General features: G+C 47.1%; 1 protein-coding gene across 7 annotated transcripts; it reads right to left on the bottom strand.

Moving 5' to 3' along the window:
• Window positions 1–354: 354 nt before the first annotated feature.
• Window positions 355–1,847, bottom strand: LOC131335724 (uncharacterized). Of its 7 annotated transcripts, none has more exons than XR_009202609.1 (5): window positions 1,589–1,847; window positions 1,424–1,505; window positions 968–1,020; window positions 717–813; window positions 355–601 (listed from the first exon to the last, which is right to left on the bottom strand). XR_009202609.1 is itself a non-coding variant. In XM_058371207.1 (4 exons), the coding sequence occupies exons 1-3, from the start codon at window positions 1,787–1,789 to the stop codon at window positions 1,012–1,014; spliced, it is 420 nt and encodes a 139-aa protein (XP_058227190.1). In that variant the 5' UTR covers window positions 1,790–1,824; the 3' UTR covers window positions 742–765; window positions 968–1,011. The 7 variants fall into 7 exon arrangements, 1 of the variants encoding a protein (XP_058227190.1); XR_009202608.1 differs by having other exon boundaries at window positions 355–595; window positions 679–813; XR_009202612.1 differs by having other exon boundaries at window positions 355–595; window positions 679–813; window positions 968–1,148; window positions 1,589–1,834.
• Window positions 1,848–24,070: the final 22,223 nt, after the last annotated feature.

Consider the following 24,070-nt stretch of genomic DNA (forward strand, 5'->3'; position numbering starts at 1 on the left):
CAATAGTAAGAGAATGCAGATAAGTCTCCAAATCTGTATCTAATTTGACAATTTCCAAAGAGAAACCAGAACTTATAGCTTTCTTGGAATTGAGCCATGGATGAGAACCGTGCTGGACATATCCAATTCATTCCAATAGTTACACATTATGTACCAGTGTGCAGTCATGTGGATTGGCGGACTTACTTGTGTGTGGCTTCAAGATTTGAGGAGAGATTTATGGAGAAAAATAAAATAGGCTTGATCAAGGGCATTTTGCATGCAGATCCCATTACAAAATTACAATCCCATTATGAAATTTTGATTGGTCAAGTATTTCTTTACAAAATTCCACTAACTTCTTTACAACAAATACAAAAATAAAATGAACATCCCATTACAATGAACATAATAGAATTCCAGATTGTACCTTCTTTACAAAATTCCACTAACTTTCAACAATACAAAAAAATAAACTAGAGTACAAGCACAATACATCCCATACATAAGAAATCAATGTACAAGGTGTTGTATGTCGAACTTTACAATTGTATGCTCCTAACTAATCCAGGGTCATCAAAGAGTTCAAAGCAAGCAATGCAGCCCCAACAGCAGACTCCACCTGAAGAATCAAAAGGGAATTCTTGATTGGTTAATCCATGGCAAAAACTTAACATGACATGAGGAAAAAAAAAAAACCAGTCACTGAAAAGGGGAAATTGGGAAAGAATGCCAACCTTTGGTCTAATTGGACTAGCCTTGGGATATAGGCAGTAACTTCTTTACCTATATCCCACTTCTTATTAGCTTCAAGCACACCACCAACCATCACAACTGGGAAAGAGCCAAAAAAGAACAAAATTGGGGCAATGCTTCAAACACACCACAATCCAACTTTAACCGTCAAAAAAGAACAAAATAACATCAAAGTATGGTTTCAGCTCCAACGACAACAAGAGAATAAATTGGGGCAATGCATGCAGCTCACCTTATACTTTGCACATCTGAAGGGTTTTTTTGTGTTCCAGATTCTCAATGGTGCTGGTTTTCCACAAAAACAAAAGATCCAAAAATCGGGATCACCACTTCTATTGTTACCCAAACTACTTCCTTCAATGACATGGGATATGGATAGAGGGAGGAGGATTCAAGCATAGAAATCTCAACACCTACATTCAAAAAAAGGATAACCAATAGTCGAAATGAGAAGTTGAACAGCAAGACATTTAGAAATTAGCTAATTTTTTTTTTATATAAAAAATGGATTTTGTATTATCGAAATCAAGCCCTAAGCCAAATGAGATCGTCAGTCAGTTCGTGTTTCACAAATGAAGACCTGAATATTTCGAAGCCCTAAATAAATCTTGCAGAAAAACACATAAAATAATCTCGTTCGAAGCCCTAAAAATGCAAAAAACAGGTTCGAAGAGGGAAAGAGAGATACCTGGTTCGTCTTCGTTCTTCGTTCTTCTTCTCTGGTTCAATCTGCTTCTTCTTCTTCTTCTTCTTCTTCGTTCTTCGTCGATCTGGTTAAAAACAAGGGAAAAAAAAACTAATTTGCAGTCCGATTGAGAGAGATACAAGCCAGAGATTCGAGAGAGAAATATACCTGGTGTGGGTTTGCTTCGATCTTCTTCTCCAGATCGATCTTGTTCTTGTTTGTCATCTGCGTCTGGTTCGTTTTCTTCTTCTTCACTCTCTCTCTCTCTTGGTGGTCTCGTACAAAAGCAGTAAAAATGCAAGGAGTCCGGGTGAGATAGGGTTTTGTTAGAACCCGGATCCTATAGTTTTTACCCGACCCAACCTCCATTTTACCCGCGAGTTCCGTTTTAAAATCTCAGCCGTTGGCTGAGATCCAACGGCGTACGATTGAGTCCCGTATCAGGCCTTCAGTCCGGGATCCCTGAGGGGATCCGGAGTGTATATATATATATAACAAGAAAGAATAAGAAAGTACCAAGGTACTAGATTTTCCAAATCCAAAATTCCATTAAAGAAATCCAATTAGGCACATGTTATAATAAACTAATGGATTATGTACTAAACAAATCTTGGGTTTAGATATACCCCAATATTTTAATGCATAAAAGTACATGGGAATCCAAATTTTGATTATTAAAACAAAGCCTTGTACTTTGTTGGAAGATTAAGGCTATTACCCAATGGGTAATAATTCCCCTTGCGGTTAATGACCAAAGGATAAAAGAAGTACAAGTACTTTTATACTTAAAATAAGATTTCTTAAAAGACTACATGTCCTATACGTACTTTAAACAAAATATAATAATGAAAATGTTATTAACCAATGGACAAAAGTTACCCTAACATTATGGACCAATGGATAAAGAATAAAGTAAGTTTGATGAGAAAGTTTGAAGTGACAAGGTTGGCTTCTAGGAAACAAGGTACAAGATTCCCTAGTCACATCGGTACTTTATTGGTCAAAAGACTCTATTACCCAAGGGTCACTAACTTCCCTAACGGTTATTACCCAATGGGTAAAGGATCCAAGGAAACTAGGTAGTTGGTTTCTAACTAATCGGTTTAGAATCTAGTTCTATGTGCTCGGGAAACTACTTAGCCAATGGTTAAAATATAGGGACGAAAATCTAATTATCACGAAATATCGGAAATATAGAAGGAATATAAAAAGTAAAAATAAAATTCAAATATTTAACGAAATTTTTACTGACCAAAATTCAGGGGCGTTACAAGCTCGCGCCAAAGAGTTTTTAGAGGTTCAGAGAGAGAAGTCTGAGGGATTGAGAGAGAGTGAGAGAGAAAGATAGCCTGTCAGCGAAAGCCTCCTTAGAAGAGGAGGATGGGAGAGGAGCCCCAGGTACTTCAAAGATTTCAAGAGTGACGACAACGACGAGAACGAGGCTGAGCTCTACCACTGAGGACTACCACTGAGCCTTTTTACTTTACTGTCATTTGCTTCTGAGATGTGCTCCTAGATAGATAGACGTTAAGCGGGCCAGCATGCCTCAGTTGACATTTAGGAGTGGCATTGGGTCGGTGTGCTCTTTTTCTTCGATGCTTGCGCGGATGAGCCCCATAGATAAGCTTTGCTTGGCCTTGAGCCAACATGCCCTCGTTGCTCACAAGATTCCACTGCTTGCAGACTACAGATGGTAGGGTAGCAATGTAAATAGCATTTTCCAATTTATTTGACTCTCTTTTGAGAATGTCTAAAAAAAATGCACAAACCAACCGCTAATATCTAATTTGCATTGACAAGCGAACTGAATCGACAAACAAACACATATATGTACAGACTCGCCTACCTCAAATGAGAAAGGAAGAAGAGCCCCGGATATGTCACGGACTCCTAGACATATGGAAAACAATGAAATTCTGGGCATTAACGAGCCTAAACTCACAACATCCTTTAGACAGGTGAAACTGACACTTGCGTAAGGTCAAACAAATGTACAATGACCTGTACGAATCGGTAAAATCAGGAAAAGCATCCCGAATGACAATGGATTGAAAAACTTGAAAAGTGTCGCAAAGATGGACAAAAGACGCAAATGATGACTCATATAGGCCCGGACTGAAACAGACACCCCTGTGCAGCCACATTAGGACCATATGACCTGCACGACATGACAAAACTTGGTAAAAGCCCCTTGAACGAGATTCGAGGTGCTTTGAATTTGAAATGTGCCCCCGAGGGTCTAAAAATCTCTGTTAGGCGTGGTGGCTGCCTACTGCTGTCTAATGCAGGGATTGAAGAAGCGCGCACAGGCTTGAGACCAACACGCATCACTTTTGTACTAGTGCGTGTGAGCCTCAAACTAGCGCGCGAGATTGCAAAGCTGCTGCAGCCGCTTAAAATAAACGTTATTGAACCTAGAATAAACCGTGAGCCATTAGGCCTCATAAGCATTTCGTTCTGTTTTTGATGCTTCAAAATATTTTAAGGCTTTTGCTCAGCTTTAAAATTGAAACAGCAGTTTGCATTAAACTTGAAAGACGATTGGTTTCCCCTTTCTGATTCTCCAATGAATCAATGGACTTCAGCCTACCAATCAGCACTTCGGCTTGTCTTGTTCTCGACCTTTCTTGACCCTTGATGAGCACCAAAACGTCAACCTTGGATCCAATTGATAAAGTATGACCAAGTCTCAAAGAGAGACTGCCTACGTATCCCATTCTGGGAATTAGGTCAAAACGTAGTTCAGGCAAAGGTTCACTCGTGTGTTTTACCTCTCCTTTTATGCTCTAACTTTTGCCTAGTACCGCCCTTTCAGGTCTTCGGTCTAGCGAGCTTTCGACTTTTTGCCAATTCATTTTTGCCTAGACCGCCTTTATAGGTTTTCGGTTTAGCAGGCTGCTCTAACTTTTGCTTGAAATCGCCCACCCTTGTGGTTTTCGATCCAACGAGCATCTCTCAGGGATAATAACGCATGAGTTGATCTGGGTTGACCAAGGTATTGAATTTGTTGCCGTCGAGGTCAATGATCTTTGATTGTAGCCCCAGATAGAATGGCTTTGATAGTGAAAGGGCCCTGACTGTTACAATTGGAAATGCCTCGCTCCGGGCCACTTTTGCACCCTTTTAATGTGCGCTTGATGGAACACTGCTGTTACTGTTTTGAACATGGTACGAGGCCTGGAGCCTTCTAAGCTTCTGCTTTCTGGCTTGGCATCCGGCAGCAGGGGATTTGATACTTCTTTATCCCATGATCAACGCCAAGCGTGTCTTTGTGAGACCATGCCAAGATATTGTTGAATTCTTTGAACAAGTCTGAACGGGCGCAATACTCTTATGGGGACAGCGCTAAACCAATTTGAACCATCCGGGGGTCTACCCCATCTTTCAAGTTTATTTGAAATTACTTCTTCTTTTTAGAGGCTGAGCATGCCTTTCGTCTTCCGTTTTGGCGAGGGAACACATTTCCTTGGGGATGATCACATCGAAATCTATCCCTTCGTCGTCGGGGTCGACACGGTTTATTCAAAAGCCAGCAAAGTACTTAAAAGTAGGATAATGCATATCATAAGAACCCTCGGGGTTGCCAGTACTTCAAAAAGACTCAAATTGAGAATAAAAGCTACGACATGGAGGGCCAAGAGGCACAAACTCCGACTCAGAGCTAGACTTAGACGACTTGACAGACACTGTGTCAGACTCAGACTCGAAAGTGTCAATGCAAAATAGACGCGATTTGAAAATGCAACTTTTATAGTTACCCTTGACTTCCTCGCAGAGAGGTGGGAGCTAGAGGACAACAGGCTCAAGCAACAGCACTTCGGCTTCTTCAGCTTCTTTGTCCAAACCCACTTGAGAGAACTCCTTGAACAACATCCCCAAATTCTCATGATTGAAGGATCTCAGCCAGTCCGTTTTCTCCTTCGATTGATTAAGCTTCCTATTGAATTCTTCCTTTGTAGGCTTCCAGGTATCGGCGGTAAGGACCTCGACTGCACCTATGGCCATCAGGTTAACCTCGGGTTCGGATGGGAGAGACAAAATTGGCTTGGTTTGATTTTCTGGGATAATTGAAAGGGTTGGATTGAATATGGTGGAGCTAGGTTTGATTTGAGTGGAGCTTGAGTTGAATTGAGTAGAGGTGATGGATATCTGGCTAACACATGGGTTGGAACCATGTTGAGGCATGAGGTTGGATATGACATTGGGCTTTGATGGGAGCGGAGCTTGAATGGTGCCATTATCAATGAGATTTTGAATTTCATGTCGAAGGCAAAAGCAGGCATCGGTGAAATGGCCGGGCATTTGATGGAAAGCACAATAGGCGTTTGGATTGTAGGATGCCGGGAATGTTCGAGGTGAAGGAGTGGCTTGAGGAAGCCAGCTTCGAGAAGCTTCTCATAAACCGAGGACAAAGGCGTGGAGAAATGGGAGAAGGTCCTTGATGGGTTCCGGCGATTGGATTGGGGGTTCAAGGTGGAGTCTTTGCTTGCTTTGTAGTTGCACAACATTGCACCATCAATAGGGTGCACTCTTTTGCCTTTGGGATTGATTTCTTTGTCACGCATATCCTCCCTTTTAGCGTTGGCTTTGAACAGGGATCCAACATCTTCCTTCGGGTGAGTTCTGGCTTCATGAAACTCAGCCAGGTCTTTGAACACGTCTTTCGAGCACAGCTTGGTTCCAACCGCAGGAGTGTGGCGGGCTTGAAGAGGTTCTTTGACTAGCCCCAGATCCGTCTTTGAAATGACAGAGGTAAAAAGGACAACCAGTCCCTGGACCATAGCCATTTGTTTGTCCATTTTCTAGTTCATTTCTTGAACAGCCCTCTTCAGCTCAGCCAGCTCTGTTTGTGCTGCCATTTTGGATTAATGATTGAGGAGGGTGATATGGCTTTGGAAGTGACAGTGAAATGGCCCTGGCAGACACTCCCGAGTAGGTTTGGCTCTTTCTTTCGGTGAAATGGCCTAGAGCTTTGACAGCAAAGTAAATGAGAACTCAATGGCGTTCCTGCAGCAAGCTTTTGAAAGAATTTTGAAGGAATGCAATGCACATGTCATCGTCGTTGGTGTCCTCCTAGACTCTATGACTAAAGAGAGTCTATCTTATGACATTTAGGCGTTGCCAAGAATCCTCGAATATTCTTTTCGACAATGTATCCTTATTTGAATCGACTCGTTCTAAGAGATGTCAAAATAGACTAGGCCTTTGATAATTCCATTCTCGAAGTTTCAACTTTTGGAATCGGAACAGCTCGGTGTAGATGACGTGATACCGGGACCGGAATGGTGTAAGCAGCACTATGCCGGAGCCTGAGTGGTGTAAGTGATTAGCACTTTTAACCTGGATGGTGTAAGCATCACGACATTCTCCCCGTTGTTCGTGGTTTTCTGTTTGAAACTTCGATCAGGCTTTAGACAAGGACTTAGAAAGTATTGATTTCCCAAAGTCTCATTGATTAAGGACTTGAAATTTTTTGTAACGTGCAACATCGGGATGCATGACTCGTCATCGGTCCAAGGCAACGTCTAATAGACATAAGATAGACTCGAGAAGAGACAACCTAAAAAGCCGCCCTAGCATGCTCCTACGCAAAATGGTACGAATGAATGTACAGGCATGTGATAGAGGAAAGCAGTAACACATAGACAGTATATGGGGTTAGATGCAAATAATCCTACCCTGTAGGTTCCTGTTCTAGGTTGAAAGGTTCTAGTGCTTTGAACGCATGTAGAGGCCGGTTTTGGTTTAGGGGGTTCCTCTGACTAGAGCCGCGATATACCTCCCATTGCAACGCGTAGAGCAAGGCAATGGTCGAACGGTAGTACGACTCATCATCGTCCAAGGTTGTTGGGCGTTTGAGGACCCTTGGCTCCAATAAATTGTGCCGGTTACCCAAAACACCTCAACGGGACTGACCAACATCGATGCAAATGGAAGAATGCCGAAGAATGATTTAATGAGAGAGAAATGCAGAGTTTCAAAAAATGCCTTTTAAAGTTTGGCTCACTTTTGTTAATCAATATTTGGAGAAGACTACACAGGTGAACAATGAAAAAAAGCCCCAGTTCGGATTGGTCAGATGCGGAGATCCTGTTACGTTACCATTCCGTTCTTCAACAGCGCGAAGCGTGCTGTTTTGACAGACTTTTGAAAGATTGTTCATTTATGTATTAATCGCCAAATTTTGATTAATGCAATGAGTCCCCAGCGGAGTCGCCACTGTGGGCACACGCCCCGAAAATTCTCAGTTTTGTTTTAAAATCGGGTGCGCCCTTTTTCGGAAAAGCGCGGCGAAACGCTTCGATTCGGAGTCGCTACTCGGGTTTTGCGGTGTACCACCCAAGGAACCGAACTTGAAACGTTTGTTGCATTGTTTGATTTTGAAAAGGCATAGACTGGTCCATCGTCACTTTCGATATCTGAGGTTCGGGAGCCAGGTTACGAGAAAGGAAGGGTTTTATGGCACCCCTCTCGCCCAATCTGGAGATCGGACTCTACTCGGGCATTTTATAAAACATTTGCATTTTTCTCTCATTAATCATATTTTAGCCAATTAGGGCGGGGGAGCAGTTTAAAGGGGATTTAAAACTGTAACAAGTTGTATTTATGTGACAAAATGTGATGGATGCTTATTGAAATAGTATAGATTGAAAACAGACTTCTGTGAGCGTTTTAAACAGACTGGATAACACTGATCCGGAATGACGTGCGCAAGAAGAAGTCTGCATGCACTGGCCAAACCACTGCATGCAGGTTTCACCTGCGCACACCACACAAAGATTGGCGTACTCCAGTAAGCCTAAACCCACAGCTCTTATTTTCAACCCTCTAGGCTCTGGAAAGGACCAGTGCACACCCAGGACAAACCACGCAGTTTATATAACAGGATATGTACAGATACAGACAGCAGGCGTAGACTTAAAGGTATAAAATAAACAGAGCACCCCATAAAACAGTGGGGGGGGGGTGGGGGTTGGGGAAATAGACAGATGCCAAGACCTAGCTGCCATGCAAGGGCCAGCCACTGGGCCAGCCATCACTGCCATACGCCAATGCCAGGGTATCGTACGCAAGTGACATCTTTTGTCCAGTGTTTGGCTTTACATCTTCTGGGCTCTGGAACATGACCAGAAGACTTCCAGAGGCATTCCAAAATAACAGGAATAATATTAAGAATGTAAAACTAGCAACTTTAACTATGGAAAGCAGAAGAAACAAATAACGACTAACAGTCCTAAAATATAGAAAGCTGTAAACTGGTTATTAAACATGCTTACAGTGATGAATAGACAAGAAATAAAGCATAAAACAAAGATTCAGACCCCAGTTCACAACTGAAGTACGCCAGTTCCGAAGGGCTCAGAACTGGAGTATGCCAGTTCCCGACAGACTCAGACAGACCAAGTTAAAAAACTGTACGTAATGCCAAGGACCGGCGTACGTGTGCTTATGACCGGCGCACGCTGATTCTAGTCAGAAACGATATTTTTGAAACCTTGCTAGCTTGAAGGCCAGGACTGGTATTGATTACCAGCCTTGACCCTGCCAGCCCCCCTCAGGGATCAGAACAGAAAGTTTACAAAGATGTATACCTTTGGTTTTGTGGTTTGAGAGATGTTTGAGCTTTGAACTTGAGGGTTGGATGATGGAGGGTGATGGATGTTTGACTGTAAGAGGTCTATGGAGGGGTCTCTTATTTACTCTTTCAATGGAATGAGTGAAAGAAGATGGAGCAAGGACCAAAGAAAGAGAGATAAAACTTGGGAGCTCCTTATGAGTGTACCCCTTTTTTTTTTTGTGAACCCTTTACAAGGATGAAGAGAGGGGGTATATATAGGAGGAAAGGGAGAGAGAAGGGCTAAGGCCAGTCAAAGGGACTGGTGCCTTAGCCCTTAAGGCTTGCTTCTCATTGGATGAGAGGAAAAGGTGATGGGATGGGGGTGTAAGAAATGTCCCCTGGCGAAGACTGCTTTTTCGACAGATTAAAAGGTTCCCCTGTGTTATAGACCCCTACCCATGGCTTCTGCGTGCTGAAAAACACAAGTTTGACCAGAGGTTTGACTGGCGTACTCCAGTTCGGAACTGGCGTACTCCAGTTCGGGCTTGGTCAACGGTCAAAGTTGACCGATGACTGACACGTGGCAGAGGACTGACGCACGCCAGTTGAGTACCAGCGTAAGCAAGTAAGGTTTTGTTGAGGCTTTTTGGCTCTGGTTGAAAGGGATCTGAAAAGGTTTTGGAATGCCAAAGCTTAAACATACTAACTTTTTTGGGGTATTCTTGATCCATTTCATCATCGGGGAATCAAATACCGTAAGTAAACTAATTTGGAAAGTGTGGGCAGCGTGCCCTTCGGAATTTCCGGATTCCGAGACGTGAGGGGCCCAGATCGAGGGAGCGCGAGCGGGGAAGCAAACGCTCGCAAAATACGGAGTCGCCACTCGGGTTTTGAAGGTCCGACACCCGAGGAACAGTATTTCGAAGCACTTGTCGCGCTGATTGATTTTGAAAAAGTTAAGGAACCAGTCCGTCATAACCATATCTGGGTTCGGGAGCCAGGTTACGAGAGGGGAAGGGTTTTATGGCACCCCTCTCGCCCAATCCGGAGATCGGTCTCTACTTAGGCATTTGCGAAAATGTTTGTTTGCGTTTCTGTTTGATTAATCAATTTTTAGCCAATTAGGGCGGGGGGAACAGTTAATCGGGGATTAAAACTGTAACAATTTGCAGGATGTGATAAGATATGACATGGACTAGCGAGATGATGAGTAATAAATGGAATAAAGCTCAAAACATCGATCATACATCAAAGCAGTGCTGTGTATGATTTTGGCACGAACAAACAGCCAGCTTGCATGCGTGAATCCATCTACATGCAAGCCAACCATCGCGCGACATTCCCATACACTCGCGCGAGTGTTGATGTTCCACCAATGTTTTGGGTTTTACCCCCTTCCGGGCTCTGGAAGGACCAGTGCTCACCCAGGTGCAAACCAAGCAGTTTATAAGTACTTGAAAGTAAACAATATTACAGCGAGCAGATAGAAATATTGTGAAAACACGACCCCTAAACAGTGGGGGTATCTAAACAGAGGCCAAGGCCAAGCTGCTCATGCAAGGGCAGTCCCTGGAAAACCCAGAACCATCGCGAGACAGAGTGATACACGTGCGCGATTGTTCAGACTGGACTTCCAGGAATTGCTTTGCATACTCAGGGCTCTGAGACATATTCAAGAGCATCCCAAGAGCATTCCAAATCAAGAGGAGTTATGAACTAAACTAAACAATGATTTTTAACATGCAAGAGCAGTGAGCTAATACCTTTTAAAAGACTAAAAAAATGACTATGAACACAACAATAAACTTAAAGACCAGCATCCCTTCCCCACGTGGTCCAATCTCACGCAGACAAAACTGTCGCGCGAGCCTATGGGACCATCGCGCGAGGGTATTCCTGGTAACGGCTCTTGAAACCTTGCCAGCTTTAGGGCCAGAACTGGTATCGATTACCAGCCTTGACCCTGCCAGCCCCCCTCAAGGGTTCGAACAGTGAGCAGAAAGATATTATACATTTGCTTGAGTGCCTTGGAGATGGCTTGAATGAGGTGGTGAGGCTTGGAAGATGATATTGTGGGAGTGAGTGTGGTATGGGATATTTGTGCTTGAGCTTTGCTTCTTCTTTCTTAGAGAGAACTTTTGTAACCCTTTGCAATGAAGCATGGGGGGGTATTTATAGAAGAAAGGGTTGGTTGGTGGCTAGCCAAGGCCTTGTAACCAGCCAACAAGGCTGGTTAGAATCACTTGATGGAGAAGTGGGGTGGCAAAGGTGATGGGAGAATGGGGGGTGAGGTGGTGCAAGGGGAGCCCCCCAGAACGCTGTTCAGCCGACGAAAACGGGGTCACATAGGCCTGTAGCCCCCTGACCACCACGCAATCCGGGTGAAAACGACAGGTGTTGACCATCGCGCGAGATAGTGAGAGCATCGCGCGAGGGTCCAGCCAACCCCGCGAGGGTCAACGGTCAAAGCTTTGACTTTGACCACCACCTGGCAAATGGACCATCGCGCGAGGATCCTAGTGTGTCGCGCGACTATCAAACCCAAGGTCCAGGTTCTGATTCAAGGGTTTTAGGGCTAAGGATGGGTTCCTCACATGCCAAACTCAAGCCATTCCAAGTTCTCGAGACTGTTTTCGACCTGATTCATCATCGGGGAATCAAGAAACCGAAGAACAAAGTAAAACGATCGGGAAGTCAAATTGGGGTGTCTACAGTAGTCCCTCTTTGACGGCACGCGGAGCACCATTGGCTGGTTCGGGTAACGTCAAAGATTTCTAGACACCCATCCAATTAACCCAAAAGCCGATTAAACAAAAAGTGCAAGCAAGTATACACAAATACCGTGCACCAACGGATCGGTGAGTAGATTGATTGCTGATCCGAATTTGGACGGATAGATCGTCGTTGATTGATAATCGGACGGATGGATCGTCGCTGATTGAAATCGGACGGATGGATCGTTGTTGATTGATAATCGGACGGATAGATCGTCGCTGATTGATAATCGGACGGATAGATCGTCGCTGATTTGAAATTGGACGGATAGATCGTCACTGATTTGAAATTGGACGGATGGATCGTCGCTGATTTGATAATTGGACGGATGGATCGTCGTTGATTTGATAATCGGACGGATAGATCGTCGCTGATTTGAAATTGGACGGATGGATCGTCGCTGATTTGATAATTGGACGGATGGATCGTCGTTGATTGAAATCGGACGGATGGATCGTTGCTGATTGAAATTGGACGGATGGATCGTCGTTGATTTGATAATCGGACGGATGGATCGTCGCTGATTGAAATTGGACGGATGGATCGTCGCTGATTTGATAATTGGACGGATGGATCGTCGTTGATTGAAATTGGACGGATGGATCGTCGTTGATTTGATAATCGGACGGATAGATCGTCGTTGATTGAAATTGGATGGATGGATCGTCGTTGATTTGATAATCGGACGGATAGATCGTCGCTGATTGATAATCGGACGGATAGATCGTCGCTGATTTGATAATTGGACAATGAAGGATGTCACGAAGGGATCCACTTGCAAGGCCCGAGTATGACTCCTGGACTTCATTAAAGCAACACATACGATTGGGCCTTGATCCATGGGCTGAACCTGGCGATCGGCCCAATCGTACAATCACGCGATGCACTCACACCGACGCGCGACGGTTCTTTGCCAGGGCCTGGGTCTGAAACCAGTCCAGGTCTGGCCCGCACCCATTTTCTTCTCTTTTCTTCCCGGGGACGCTATAGAAACTGACATTCAGCGGTTTTCGAAACTTCAAAACTCCTCTCAACTCTTAGACTCTCCAAATCTCAACCCAACCCTCATTTCCTTCACAAGGCCGACAAACCCACACGTGCGTGAACGTCCATGGCGGAACACGACAATGGTGGCGGTAGAGCAGAGGTTCTTGATCGTCTGGAGGATGTGAGAGGGCCAATGGAAGTTGAGACGGCGGTTCAAGAGCCGGCGGAGCCCACCCTGGGTATCGGCGCTGCGGTAGCAGGCGGTGGTGATGGCGAAGGAGATCATCGCGCGACGGTGTCAGATCATCGCGCGACAGTGGAGGCCGGGGCGACGGGGCTCGTCGTTCAGCCATTGGATCCGAGCATGGCAGTAGAAGGCTCGGTGGTGATTGGTAGTGGTTTTGGCGGAGATGCCGGCAGTAGTGGCGCTGGTGGTGACGGCGTTAGTGGTGATGGCACCGGGCCGAGTGAGACCCCGCCGAGGGACCCGGCGAAGGGCAAGGGCGTGGCGGCCGAGGAGGAGGAGGCCACGGAGGTTCCCGAGGAGGAGGTACTGTTTCGGCCGGGGGCCACGTCATCGGGTCACAGGCCGATCACGAGATAGGATCTTGCGGAGTTCCTGAGTGACGAGAGATTAGCCCGGCTTCTGGAAGAGGATCCCATGATTGGGGCTGCCGTGTTGGAGGCTCGAGAGGAGCGAGAGCGGGAGATAGCCGCTTCAGAGGCTACGGCGAGGGCCGCTGAGGAGGAGGTTTTGAGGGATGCGGAGGCCGAGGAGCGGGTTGGAGCGAGGGGGCTGGGACCCAGAGTGACAGCAGTGTCAGAGGCAGAGAGTTTGACTCGTGCTCCATTTTCAGCAGAGGAATACAGGCCACCGGTTCCACACTTGTTCGTACCATCGGGTCTTGCGGCATACAGGCCACGGCAAGCAGAGTATGACCCGAGCTTGTTCTGAGAGACCCTGATACCCATATTTCGAGCAGTTGGGCTGAGGTAAATTTCTGAAAGTCCTTCATTTCCTTTTGTGATTGCAAATTCAATACAATGCATGTGCTTAAATACCGAGGAGCGTAGTGTAATCCTTTGAAGTAGATTCGAATAGTGACACTATAGTTTCACGTTGAATGCCACGCATGAGACATAATAACTTGAACCAACCATGTACTGCCAAGTTGTATTGATTACCTAGAACTTGAGAATGAAAGCTTTACATGGTGATATATCCCCTGTTGTTCGTTTCCGTGTCTAATGCAAGAGAGAGCGAGACAGAGAGACATCCGGGGTTTCGGGGGCGCCTGTAGCTCCTTGGCGTTGTACCAGGGTTTGCCGGAGAGGGTGAGGCAATTGGTGGATATGGCAGGCTTCGGGGAGTTCATACAGACCCTGACTCTGGCCAGAAATGACCATGCGGTCTTGGTTGCGCTTGCAGAGAGGTGGAGGGACACCACCAACACCTTCCACCTGCCGCTGGGGGAGATGACAGTGACGCCCACGGACTTTGCAGCGATCACTGGTTTGAGGGTTGGAGGCGACCCCATCCCGTTTGACTCGGGCATTCAGGAGGACGAGGCGGCCCTGGAGTGGTTCTTGGGAGAGGTGCCCAAGGTTGAGGAGGGGATGGCGAGATATGGCCAGTTCACGAGATACCTTGCAAAGGAGGTGGCGACGGAGCAAGAGGCGGAGCAAATGGCCCGGGCGTACTTGCTGTATCTTTTTGGTGCTACCCTGTATCCGAACAGGCGTAGCAAGGTCCACCTATCGTACTTACCTACACTGAGGGATCTGAGGACGGCCTCGCGCTTTGACTGGGGAGGAGCTACGCTTGGTGCAGCTTATGGCTTCATGGGGGACTCGTCGAGGACTGAGATGAGCACTGCCGGATACTGGCGGATTTGGGAGGTATGATCATAATAGAAAAAAGTGCATTTCCATTATATACTTATCTGTTTGAACACATAAACTGCTCAAGAATATTCCTGCATTGTACTAATGATTTGAACTTTTGACAACTGTGCAGCTCTGGGCCTATGAAGTTTTGAACATGTGCCGTCCAGTGACAAAGAGCCTGGACTTGGGGATCCTCCCACGTGCTCACATCTGGAGCAAGAAGAATATGGGAGAGAAGAGAGGGAGAGGTGACCTGAACGGCTTCAGGATATACCTAGACGAGCTCCGACCTTCACAGGTATGACGTGACTTTATCAAATAGAAATATGCATCCCTTTTCATCGCTTTAATGCTGTCGCTGACCGACGCTTGCATTGCTTGCTTGTGCAGGTAGAGTGGGATCCTTGGAGAGTGGCAGAGTCAGAGCCTGAGTACTTGGCCAGGAGCAGGGCCGTGACGGCGAGCAGAGTGCTGCTGGAGTCGGTTTTTGGTTGGCAGTGGTACTTGGGTGACCGAGTGACACGCCAATCGCTTGGCCATGCAGGGTTCCAGGTGCCCGGGCCGCTTCCACCACGGGCCTCACACACAGGGGAGTACACGTTGGCCGAGCTAGAGATCTTCACGCGGCCTGACACCGACTTGCCACGCTACCTGCGTCCCGGCATGGACTATGCAGTCTACCAGAGGGAGCGTTTGGCGGGGCCATTGAGAGTACGAGAGTTCAGGGAGGTCCGGAGTCAGGCCCATGGAGCTGCTAAGGAGAGGAGAGCCGTCACTGCGAGGCAGAGCAGTGGTGAGAGTCGCGCGAGACGGGGTCCGAGTGGACCTGTGAGGGGTGGGCCACCAGAGTTGACATGGCATATTGCTGTGGTGGATTCTCAGGGCAATCCAGCCGAGCTACACCTTGTTCCTGCCAGAGTTGAGCCAGCGCCCGTCACCGTGTCGGTAAGACATTGTAGCTTTCATTATTGTACTTCCATAAAGTTTTGAAATATTGCTCCATTGCTTATATTCAAATCATTCCTGCAGGTGCCCAATGAGTGGGCGAACGAGGCCGTTCGGCGTATGCTCGCGCTGGAGAACGTGATAAGGCGGGCGGCAAGTGGCCTGCCTTTGGACTTCTACCCACCACCGGCAGCTCAGAGATCTCAGGTATACCCTTCAGAGAAACGATACATTCCTACATTCGATACTTGACATATGCATGCTTTGGTCGATACATAGTGTACTTTAATTGCCGTCAACTTTGAAATTGATTGTACCTGCCTGCAAACATACAATACATAGAACATATACTAAATGTGCAAAATTTTACAATGCAGACTCAGGGACGGGCGGCTCCTAGGAGGAAGAGCGCGAGAGAGCCTCCACAGAAAAAGCTAGCAAGTAGGACTCCTGCTCCTCCACCTACTACTAGACCATAGACACGGGGCGTACAGCCACCCGTTGCGAGTGAGGAGGCGGCCCGAGAGGCCGTGGCGCGCGCAGAGGAGAGGTATCAACTGAAGATGCGCCAAAGGCCCTCGCAAGACGAGCCGGTCCGCAACAAGCGGCTGATCCTGCCCGAGGATTCTGAGGAGGAAGAGGAAGAGGAGGGAGAAGAAGAAGAGGAAGATGAGGAGGCGCCTGACAGCAGCGGTTCTGACGACTCAGCGGACGATCCTTGTTTTAGACAGGATCCTAGAGAGAGAGACGACGACGACGACGGAGATGGTGACTGGTTCGGGGAGGACTGAGGGCTACTAGGAAGCCTCATTTCACTTCCCGCACGTTTGATTTTTGCTTTTGGGCCTGCGCGCCCGCGTAGATAGATGGAAGGCCGGAGCGCCTTAGTTGATACTTGATACGCGTTTTTGGGGCCTGTGTGCCTTTTTGACTTGATGGGCGAGTGTGCCCGAGCTAACGTGATGACTTTTGACTGGCCGAAGCGCCGCATGCACAGTAGTCTCTCTTTACTTTGGCATAAGTAGATTATGGATTAGCTATAAAATTCACATTTTCAGTTCATTTTACTCTTGCAATGAACTTAGAATAAATAAACGCTCGCCACTAATACCATGCTTGCATTGATAATGTACCGAGATTGTTCACAAACGCACACATACGTACAGACAGAACTAATCTCAGAGAAAAACGAAAATGTACCCCAGGATACGGTCAGGATACAAGGATACGAGGGAATGGAATGTTGGACATTTAAAAGCCAAAACCCAAAATACCCGAACTCGGATAAAAGGGACGCTTCCATGAGGTCATGCATATACAAAATGACCTACGAGAGCCGACGGATTCGAGAAACACCTCCCAAAACGCAAAATTGCCCAAAAACCTTACGAAGGACACAAAAGGGACACGAGATGGAAAAACATGACTCTATTATGTCCCGGACTGAAACCGACACCTCCGTACAGTCACATTAGGTCACCATGACCCGTACGGCCTGAGAGAAAAGGACACGACCCTCCGGATCGAGTTTCGACCTCCCGAAATGCTCATTTGGCCTTGAAACGAGCCACCGAAGGTTCAAAAACCTCGTTAAACGCAATATCTCGAATCCGATGCTTGGATATGGTTGCATATGCTCATTGTGACTTGCCGGAACCATAAAAGTTGCAAAAGTACCCTTGGAATAGGAAGCAACCAAAATTGGACAGTAGCTGGTGGAATCTGTCAAAATGCAGGCTGAACCGTCGCGCGAGGGAATGAGTATGTCGCGCGATGGAGTGGATGTTTCTTACTCGCGCGATGGAATGAGATCATCGCGCGATGGTTGGGCTGTGCCAGGCCACCTTTGTTTGACCATCTCAGATTTTTAGGACGACCAAGCCTTGTCATCACCCTTTAACTGCTCAGAGTACTTCAGGGGGGGGGGGGGGGGGGGGGCAGTGCAGAGATGCCTTCACTTTGGAGAAGAGAATGCCACGTTGTATAATTATTTGCACTGGGAAAGGAGAATATTTCATGTACTCTGTCTATAAAGAGACCAATGCTTTGCTGATGAAAGGCATTCCTCCCACAGTTTGAGAATCCCACGAGAAGCAGAATGGCAAATAATCTTTCGGCCTTGATTAGCCCATGGCTCACGGCCTTTGTTGCTGGAGATTGGCTGTCATTCTGGTTTCACGGGCTGGCCGCATTCCGTTTCCTTCGCAATGTGAGGGTCCATCCTGAATTTCTGAGGGCAGCCCTACAATTCTAGGACCCAGAGGTTCACGTGTTCAGGTTTGGGGTTAATGAGCTGTGCCCAACCGTGGAGGAATTCCAAGCATACCTCCAAGAAGTCGCCTCGAGCGTGATTGTCGTGCCGCCTTATAGGAAAAGCATGCCGAAGCTCTTACAGTCAAGTCTTGATATTACTAGAGGAGCGGCCGAAAGTTTGCTAACTGGAGGGCAAATCAACATCATGCGCCTAATGGAGTTGTATGGGCCAGAAGGGGACGTAGGGAATATAGCCGTGCAGGCCCGGCGTCGATTTGCTCTGGCAATCGGCGTGCTGGCTGCCTATTTGCTGGTATCTCCGAATGGGCAAGTCAACCCTGTGCTGGTGAGCGTTGCAGCTCAAATGGGTGCCCGGAAAAATGTGGTACCACTGGTTCTGGCAGAGACACTCATAGGTTTGGATTTGGTTTCGTCCGGCCAAACAGACGTGTTCGGCGGCAGTCCGCTATTGCTGCAGGTTAGCTTAGTTCTCACTCAGCTCACCTTTTTCCGGCTTTCACACGTTCTGTTTTTACCTCATCTCTCAGCTAAGGCTATATCGAAGTTCCTCACTTGTCTTTTCTCTCAAGCTTTATGTAACTTCTCACTTGTTTTTCCACTCATGCAGCTCTGGTTATCCGACAAATTGGGATTGCTTACAGCACCGGAAGCAAATTGGCCTCATTTGCCCGGCCGAATGCATCAGCAGGGTATGATCTATCCGGAAATGTCTGTGCATCAATGGCGCACATTTATGAGAGAAATGCTACCGAACGAGATCACATGGCGGCACGAAGCCTTAAATATTCCAAACATGGCCCTAAGTTCTGCAGGTTTCGAGAGAGTAGTGATAGCTGGGCTGACCACTTTCACGTTCTACATCCCCGGATGTATCCTTCGTCAGCTAGGTATGAGCCAAGGACTCCACCGAGCTAGGACTGAAGATTTTCAAGTCCCTGCTTTCACTGCCCAGAATCTGAGAGGATATGAGCACAACTGGGGCCTGCGGCAACTCGGAGGAGCTGACCCAGACTTCAGTACGGAACTTACGCACCGATATCAAACATGGCTAAGAAGGGAAATCATAAGCAGGCAAAACAACAATTGACTTCTGACGAACCCTGATGATCTAGAATAAACCGTGAGCCTGTTAAGGCCTCGAGCACTTTATTCTGTTTTTATGCTTTACTCTTTTTAAGACTGCTCAGCCTGTGTAATAGAAGTTATAATTTGAATAAAAATGAAAGTTCGAGAGTTTTCCCCTTTTGATCCAAGTGTTGAACCGCCGTGTCACCCAAGTATCAAGTCAACTTCTGGTAACGGGAAACCGTGGATCAAGTTGATGGATTGTGACCGAATCTCACAGAGAGATTGCCTACGTATCCCTTTTCAGGGAATCAGGTCAGCACGTAGTTCAGGCCAAGGGTCACTCGAGTATTTTAGCTCTCCTTTTACGCTCTAAATTTTGCCTAGTGCTGCCACTTTGGGTTTTCAGCCTAGCGAGCTTTGATTGATGCCTATTTATTTTTGCCTAAACCGCCTTCTCAGGTTTTTGGTCTAGAAGGCTTGCTCTAATTTTTGCTTGGAACCGCCCACCCTTGTGGTTTTCGGCCCAACGAGCTTCTCTCAGGGATAGTATCGTTTGAGTTGATCCAAGTTAACCAGAGAGCTGAATTCGTTGCCGTCGAGATCGATGAGCTGAGCCGCTCCCCCAGAAAGGATGGTCTTGATGATGTAAGGTCCGGAACGCTTGGGTCGAAACTTGCCACGGGGGTCAAAAACCGGTGCCCGAATCTCCTTTGTGACCATGTCTCCTTCGACCAAGTCTCTAGACTTCACCTTTTTGTTGAATGCCCGGGCAATTCTTCGCTGATACCCATGAACATGATATAAAGCCCGGAGCCTCATCTCATCAAAAAGCATGAGTTCAACAAATCTCCCACTGAGCCATTTAGATTCCGAGAGTTCCGATTCCACCATGATTCTCAAAGATGGTACCTCAAGCTCTATAGGGAGAACTGCTTCCATCCCGTAGACCAAGGAATAGGGGGTTGCCCCCGTTGATGTTCGAATCGATGTTCGATACCCCCAAAGAGCTAAAGGCAGTTGCTCGTGCCAGTCCCTGGCGGATTCTGCAGACTTCTTGATGATTGTCTCGACATTCTTGTTGGCCGCTTCAACCGCTCCGTTTGTTTGGGGACGATAGACCGTTGAGTGATGGATTTGGATCTTGAATTCTTTGAAGAGTTCCAGGACCCTGCCTTTGAAATGACTCCCGTTGTCTGATACGAACGCTGGCGGAACCCCATATCGGTAGATGATGTTTTTCCTGATGAAGTGAGCGACTTGAACCGCGGTTAGGGTTTTATAAGATTTGGCCTCCACCCATTTGGTAAAATAATCTATCGCCACGAGGATAAACCTATGACCGTTTGAAGCAGACGGTCTAACCATGCCGATGACGTCGATGCCCCATACAGAGAAAGGCCAAGGCGAAGCCATGCCAAATAGGTTAGAGGGCGGAACATGCATTAGGTTAGCATGAATTTGGCATTTGTGACATCGCCGCACATAATCCACACACTGAGATTCCATAGTAGACCAGAAATAGCCTTGGCGCAAGATTTTCCTAGCGAGCATGACACCGCTCATATGAGGGCCGCAGACCCCCTCGTGGATCTCCTCCATGATTCTGATAGCCTCGGTTCCGTTGACACAGAGCTTGTGCATTCCGCAATGAGATCTCCTGTATAACTTTCCCCCACAAATGATGTACTAGGCGGCTATTCTCCACAATGCAGTCTGATCCTTTTTAGAGGCCTCAGCCGGATACGTGCCATTCTCGACGAAGTTCCATATGTCATGGTACCAGGGTAGGCCATCATCAACATCATCGATGGCGTTGACGTATTGATAAGCAGGGCGGTCCCGCTGTTCGATTAAGACTGGGCGGAGTTTGACTCCCAAAGGTAATTCGACCATGGAAGCCAAGGTCGCGAGTGCATCGGCGAACCGGTTCTTCAAACGGGTGATGTGGGTGAAAGTCACTTTGTTAAAGCGAGGAATCAGCCCCTCCAAATCCTGATGATAAGGTTTCAACCCCTTTTCACGTACCTTCCAATCCCCATTGGCCTGAGATACAACGAGATTGGAGTCTCCGATAACTTCGAGTCGTTCAACGCCAAGCGTGAGGGCAGCCTCCATACCCACGATACAGGCCTCATATTCAGCTTGGTTGTTTGTGACATCGAAGTTGAGTTTGAACGCAAGCGGAATATGAGAACCATCGGGGGCGACTAGCAAGACCCCGATCCCGAATCCTTTCTGATTGGCCGCCCCATCGAAGTAAAGAGTCCAAACGTCTTCGACAACCGTTAGCACTTCCTCATCTGGGAACACAAAATCTGCATCTTCCGGTCCATCCACAGGGTGATCAGCCAAAAATTCAGCAATTGCTCGTCCCTTCACCGACTTTCTCGTGACGTATTCAAGATCGAATTCTGCCAGGAGGAGCAACCAACGTGCTAACTTACCAGTGAGGGCTGGTTTCTCAAACAGATACTTGAGTGGATCCATTCGAGAAATCAACTTCACTGGGTAAGCCAGCATGTAGTGTCTCAACTTCTTAGAGGCCCAAACCAAAGCCCAGCATGTTTTTTCCAAGGCGGTGTAGCGCTCTTCGAACCCAACCATTTTCTTACTTAAGTAATAAACGGCCTTCTCCATTCCCTGGTCCCCCTCTTGAGCTAGCAAGCATCCCATGGATGTAGAACTCACAGATAAGTATAGAATCAAGGGCTTTCCGGGCACCGGTGGCATCAAGACAGGCGGGTTTTGCAGATAGCTCTGAATGGACATGAAGGCCGCCTGACATCTGTCCGACCATACAAACGGGGCGTCTTTCTTGAGTAGACGAAACATCGGCTCGCAAGTTAAGGTTAACTTGGTGATGAATCTGCTGATGAACTGAACCTTTTCCAAAAAGCTCCGCACTCCCTTTTCAGTCTCTGGTGGCTTCATTTCAAGCACCGCTTTGATCTTTGATGGATCGACCTCAATCCCACACGAAGTAATCATGAAACCGAGCATCTTGCCTGCCGTGACCCCAAAGGTGCATTTCTGTGGATTGAGACGCATGCGAAACTTTCGGAGCCTCTCGAAAAACTTCCTCAAAACAGGAACATGCCCTTCCCGAGTTTTTGACTTAGCAATCATGTCGTCTATGTAGACCTCAACCTCTTTGTGCATCATGTCGTGCAGAATGGTCGTAGCGGCTCTCTGGTAGGTAGGACCAGCATTTTTCAAACCAAACGGCATGACCAAGTAATAATAAGTCCCCCATTCGGTGATGAAAGTCGTTTTCTCACGGTCTTCTGGTGCCATAAGAATCTGGTTATATCCGGAGAAACCATCCATGAATGAAAGCAGGGCATGGCCCGCCGTATTGTCAACCAGTACATCGATATGTGGCAGGGGAAAATCGTCCTTGGGGCTTGCCTTGTTCAAATCCCTGAAATCCACGCACACTCGAATTTGTCCATTCTTTTTAGGAACTGGAACAATGTTGGCAACCCATGTGGGGTATTGAGAAACCATGAGAAAACTGGCGTCGATCTGCTTAGTGACCTCTTCCTTGATCCTCTGCACCCAATCCGGCCTCATCCGCCTCAATTTCTGCTTCACGGGTTTGGCATTTGGCAGTAAGGGGATTCGATGCTCCACTATTTCTGGGTCGATGCCAAGCATGTCTTGATGGGACCACGCAAAAATGTCACTGAATTCCGAGAGCAGTTCTTTGAAATCATGATGTTCCTCTGGGGATAAAGTGGAGCCCACCTGAACCATTCGGGGATCATTCTCGTCTTTCAAGTTTATTAAGACTATTTCTTCTTTTAACGGCTGAGCATGCCTTTCATCTTCCCTTTCGATGAGGGCAGGGATTTCCTTGGGAATGTCCCCATCGAAATCTATCCCTTCGTCGTCGGGGTCGACACAGTTTATATAAAGATCATTCAAGCAGTCAGAAGAGGATTCCTTCATTTCATAAGACCCTGCAGGGTCGCCAAGTACAAGGGAATCAAACTCAAAGTAAAAGCTATGACGTGGAGGGCCAAGAGGCACAAACTCCGACTCAGAGCTAGACTTAGACTCAGACGACTCAACAGACTCAGTGTCAGACTCTGATACATCATCAATGCAAGTAAGGCGTGGTTTGAAAATGCAATTTTTAAGGCTACCCTTTGCTTCTGTGATGAGGGAGAGGGGATTCTTGAGGTCGTCGGAACCGAGCATGAACACCTCGGCCTCTTCAGCTTCCTTGGCCAAACCCACTTGGGAGAACCCATAAAACAGCTGATCCAAGCTCCCTTGATCAAAAGACATCAGCCAATCAGTCTTCAGCTTAGGCTGGCTGAGCTTCCTTTTGAACTCCATCCTTGCTGGTTCTTCATCACTAGAGGACCAAGTGTCATCAGCGAAAACCTCAAACCCAGGCAGCAATTCCCCAGTGACTGAATCGACAAAAGGCTCAGGTTGCCCGGTGTAGACGTCATTCCCCACTTCGTGCACAAAGTAGCTATCGGGCTCACCATAGAGAGATCGAGGTTTTCCCGTGCATTTCCTTCTTTTGGCATATCCTTGGTAGAGGAGGAGTACCCCAGACCAAAGCGGCTCTCGCAGGAAGGAAAGGCAGGGAACTCCGGGATCCCTTGTTGGTGAATCCCAAAGCTAAGACCAGGTAGATAGGACATCCTCCTCATGATGTCTAAAGCAACAGAGCTTATGATGAAGTCCCCATCCACGTTGATAGCCAAAACCGAACCAGAAGTGTCGAAAGAGAAACCCCCGAGATCAACATCTTCATCGCCGTGTGCAATCCCCAAAACAGGTGTGCTATCTTCCTTAAGTGGGCGAATGCCCGAGTCCCCGCAGATAGTCAGAGTTCCGGTAGGGAGTCCCAGCATAACCTTTTAATGAAGAGTAGACGGTACAGCCATGATGTCAGACCGGTGAAGCCATGGCCTCCCTAGCAGGAGATTAAAGGTGGCAGGGATATTAACCACATGGAACTCGACGTCCATCTCAAATCCTTCAGCGTCAAGCTTAAGCACAAGCGAGCCCTCGACCATGCGACGAGTGCTGTCGTATGCCTTAACAGCCATATTGGAAGGTGCAAAGTCCTTCTTGGCTAATCCCAAACGGTAAGCCACTCTCAACGGGCAAACATTGATTGCCGATCCGTTGTC

The sequence above is a fragment of the Rhododendron vialii genome, chromosome 8a, assembly GCF_030253575.1.
Source record: "Rhododendron vialii isolate Sample 1 chromosome 8a, ASM3025357v1".
NCBI lineage: Eukaryota > Viridiplantae > Streptophyta > Magnoliopsida > Ericales > Ericaceae > Rhododendron > Rhododendron vialii.

Coding starts and splice junctions, on each gene's coding strand:
- LOC131335724 (XM_058371207.1), bottom strand. CDS start 1,789: ATGGAGGTTGGGTCGGGTAAAAACTATAGGATCCGGGTTCTAACAAAA. Junction 1,506..1,588: donor TCGAAGCAAACCCACACCAG/GTATATTTCTCT, acceptor GTTTTTAACCAG/ATCGACGAAGAACGAAGAAG. Junction 1,149..1,423: donor GAAGAACGAAGACGAACCAG/GTATCTCTCTTT, acceptor TTTTGAATGTAG/GTGTTGAGATTTCTATGCTT.